The 3,962-nt window shown below is 38.6% G+C and overlaps 1 protein-coding gene and 1 long non-coding RNA gene across 2 annotated transcripts; one reads left to right on the top strand and one right to left on the bottom strand.

Annotated features, from left to right (window-relative positions):
- The first annotated feature begins 263 nt into the window (after positions 1–263).
- LOC114827113 (receptor-like protein 6) lies at positions 264–2,249 on the top strand. Its single transcript, XM_029108759.2, has one exon. It carries the CDS (start codon positions 264–266, stop codon positions 2,247–2,249), a length of 1,986 nt encoding a protein of 661 aa, XP_028964592.2.
- Positions 2,250–2,562: 313 nt separating this feature from the next.
- LOC108174113 (uncharacterized) lies at positions 2,563–3,562 on the bottom strand. Its single transcript, XR_003776046.2, has 3 exons — positions 3,433–3,562; positions 2,843–2,881; positions 2,563–2,694 (listed from the first exon to the last, which is right to left on the bottom strand). It is a non-coding gene; the product is annotated as an uncharacterized lncRNA (long non-coding RNA).
- Positions 3,563–3,962: the final 400 nt, after the last annotated feature.

The raw sequence follows: 3,962 nt of genomic DNA, 5'->3' as shown, positions 1-3,962 counted from the left end.
AATTCCCAGTAGGCATTTTCCACCTACCAAACATAGAGGAGCTTAGATTGCAATCAAACATAGACCTAAATGGTTCTTTTCCTAATTTTAACAGGACCAATTCCCTCAAAATATTGGTTGTTTCAGGGACAAATTTCTCTGGTGAACTTCCTAGTTCTATCGGAAACCTTCATTCCTTAAATTACTTTGATATCTCATTCTGTGGTTTTGATTCCCATGTTCCATCTTCATTCGGAAACCTTACGCAGCTCAGTTTCCTTAGGATGTATTCATTTTATAACGTTTCCGCTGGCCCATTCTTAGTTCCTGATTCCTTGTCTTGTTTTGGAAAACTAACCAAGCTCAACTACTTGAATCTTCGGCAAATTAACTTAAGGGGAAATTTCCCACGTTTTGTGGCTAACCTGACCCAACTTGCATATCTAAACTTGCGTGGCAATTTAATAACTGGTGAAATCCCATCTTGGCTTGCAGTAGACTTGACCCAATTAACTTTTCTACAGCTCGCCTTCAACGATTTGCAAGGAGCAATTCCTAAATCGCTTTTCCACCTCAGCAATCTTGAATCTCTTGGCCTTTCCGATAATAATTTGAGTGGATTAGTTGAGTTTGATGAGTTTTCCAACCTCAAAAAGTTGAAGAAAGTTGGTTTATCGTTCAACAAGTTATCCGTAAGTGTCAAATCTGGTTTGAGTGCTACTTTTCCAAAGTTCGAAATTCTAGAGTTGGCTGAATGCAACTTGACAGAGTTTCCAGAATTTTTGAAAAATCAATACGAATTGGAAGCCCTAGACCTTTCTAGTAACAATATTCATGGCCAAATACCAAAATGGGTCTGGAATGCAACTAGAGAAACTTTGGTCAATCTGAACCTCGATATGAACTTCTTAACAGGCTTTGAGGAAAATCCAGTCATGCTTCCATGGAAAAATCTGCAGTATTTTAATCTTCGGAATAATCGGTTACAAGGGTCATTGCCAATTCCACCACAATCTATCATGTCTTACTTGGTCGGCAACAATAATTATAGTGGAGAAGTTTCACCACTGTTCTGCGACTTGAATTATCTTCAAGTTCTTGATTTGGCCATAAATAGCCTGAGTGGCATGCTTCCACGGTGTTTGGGGAAGTCCAGCAGCTTGGAAATATTGATCTTGATGTATAATTCTTTCCACGGTGATATTCCTCCATTTTGTGCTAACAGAAATAGTTTCAAATTGGTTCTGTTGGGTCACAATCGGTTACAGGGGAAGCTACCAAGATCAATGGCCGATTGCACTCGGTTAGAGTTTCTTGACATTGGCAACAATCAGATGAGTGACATCTTCCCTTCTTGGTTAGGGGTACTTCCAGTATTGAGGGGTCTCATTTTGCGGTCAAATTCATTTCATGGGATAATTGGGAAGCCTCCAACAAATCATGAGTTCCCAAACTTATGCATCATTGATTTATCCAACAATCTGTTTTCAGGTATGTTGCCTTCTAAGTATATGGAGAACTGGAATTTCATGAAATATGTTGTCGCAAACAAGGGAAGCTGGTACTTTGAAGTCTCATCAAACTTCAGCACAAATAAATATGGGTTTTACAATCAAATTTCGTACCCGATGATAATTCTCGGAAAAGGTGTTGAGTTGACATATGATGAGACCCCCTATGTTCTGAGACTCATAGATTTCTCAAGTAATAGATTTGAAGGAGAGATTCCAGCAAGTATCATTGGGAGTCTAAGAGCACTTCATTTTCTAAACCTCTCCAACAACGCTCTCTCTGGTCACATCCCTTCATCTCTAGGGAACTTGACCGCTCTTGAATCGTTGGATCTCTCTCAAAACAAGCTCTTAGGAAGGATCCCCAGTAGTTTGGCACAACTCACTTTCCTTGAGTACTTCAATGTGTCGCATAACCATCTTTGGGGGCCTATACCACTTGGCCAACAATTTGGTACATTCCTAGAAGATTCATACCAAGGAAACTCAGGTCTGTGTGGAAAGCCTTTGTCCAAGAAATGTGAGGGTTCTCAGAGCTCGAGGCTGCCGCCACCATCAAGCTTTGAAGAAGATGAAGAGGCTGGATTTCCATTTGAGTTTGACTGGTATGTAGTCTTGCCGGGAGTTATTAGCGGACTAATAGTGGGAGTGCTTGCTGGAAACACATTGGCAGACAAGAAGCATGAATGGTTTGTGGAGACATTCAGCAAGAGGAGGAAGCCAACAACCGCAACGGCGACGAGGGGACGCCGAACTTAGCTTGATGTGCCTACCGGTTGGAGAAATGTTTGGGCCTTCAAGGCCAATGTCATGTTTTATATGATTTCTGGTGCTTTAGCATATGTTGTTATGTTATATTACAATAATGGGGTTCTATAAGTTTGCTTTGTATAATATTTCTACTTGATCAAATTATGTGTTATCAACTAAGTAGTTGGAATTACGTTTCCCGTTTCCATTTCCCAAAAAAAGCTACCAAATAGATACTTCTGAAAATTCCATAAAATTACAAATCAACCCATTCATTTCTAAATATTTCAAAAATTAACAGAACATCTAAACCATCATGGTAAAATAAGTAGTTACATTAGATTTTATTTACTTTGCATCAAGAGCATATGTGCAATCCAAATGGGAGATTTCTAAGTTAAAGTTACATACATTTCCAAAAGTTTCCCACATTGATTAGTCATTCATTCTGCACCTGCATTTTACGAATTCTACATTAAGAGTTCTATGTACAACTCAAAAAAGCAGATTTTAACAACTAAAAGGACGGATGTTTTGATAAAAAAAATGATAAACAACATACTAAACGGAAGTGATGTTTTAAATCTGGAATGAATGCATACCTGAAGAGCTGATTTGAAATTGGCGATCCCCTTCTCATCCTGGTAACATTTATCAATTGGAATCAATAAAAAATTCTTGATGAGGGCAAAGCTAGGAGTCTCAATTTCAAAATCCAAATCAGAAAATAAAACAAAATTGAATGAACCATGAAGAAAATTTAAACTCCAACAGAAAACTCAGCGCTACACAAAATCATTGAATTGGAATGAAACTAATGAGATTAAATTGAACAAAACCCAATCAATTGAAGCTATTCTCTGCAAATCTTCCGAATCAAATTAATAAAACAAAAATAAAAAATTTAAAAAGTTAGAGATCAGAAGAAAGCATATTAAAGCAGGCGAAAAAGACGGAGACAGAGCATCAACTAAGTGCAGATTTCCTCGAGACGTATTCATCAAATTTTGAGTTCTAATGCAAAACCATAAAGTGAGTTCTAATCTAAAGGCTCCTACCTTAAAATTAGACGTATTCATCAAATGCGAAACATATATCATAATCTTCGGTTGAGAAAGTCAGTTTGTTTTATGGGGTTTTCACTATTTTCAAAATTAATATCAAATTTTGTAAGGAAGAGAAAAGAATTTACCTTTGGGAAAGTCTGAGCGGTTGCGGCGGTTGGTAGAATCGAAGAGATTTTAGCAGATGAGGCGAGGAGGAGGACGGGGAGAGTAGAGGCAAGCAGCGCGGTGAGGGTTTTAGCTAGGCCTGGCATTTTGGACCCAACCCGTTAATCCGACCCGACCCAACCCGTTAATATTTGTATTTGGGTTGATGCTTAACGGGTTGGATCGCTAACGGGTGAACCCGTTAAATAACGGGTCACTTTGGGTCAACCCGTTAGACCCGTTAGGACCCGTTAACACCCGTTAGCACCCGTTAATTGAGGATATTTTACTAATTTTAGTAAAATATTAATAACAAAAAATAAACTTTATGCAAAAAAAATAATAATAATAATTGTTAACGGGTGATAACGGGTCGGGTTCGGGTGACCCGTTAGCTTAACGGGTTGGGTTCGGGTCACCCGTTAACTTAACGGGTCGAGTTGAACTCGACCCAAACCCAATAAACCCGACCCGTTTACGGGTCTAGTTTTAACGGTGAGAAAAACAATGT

This window comes from Malus domestica, chromosome 09 (genome assembly GCF_042453785.1).
Source record: "Malus domestica chromosome 09, GDT2T_hap1".
NCBI classification, from domain to species: Eukaryota; Viridiplantae; Streptophyta; class Magnoliopsida; order Rosales; family Rosaceae; genus Malus; species Malus domestica.
This window is presented reverse-complemented; position numbering and strand designations above follow the sequence as displayed.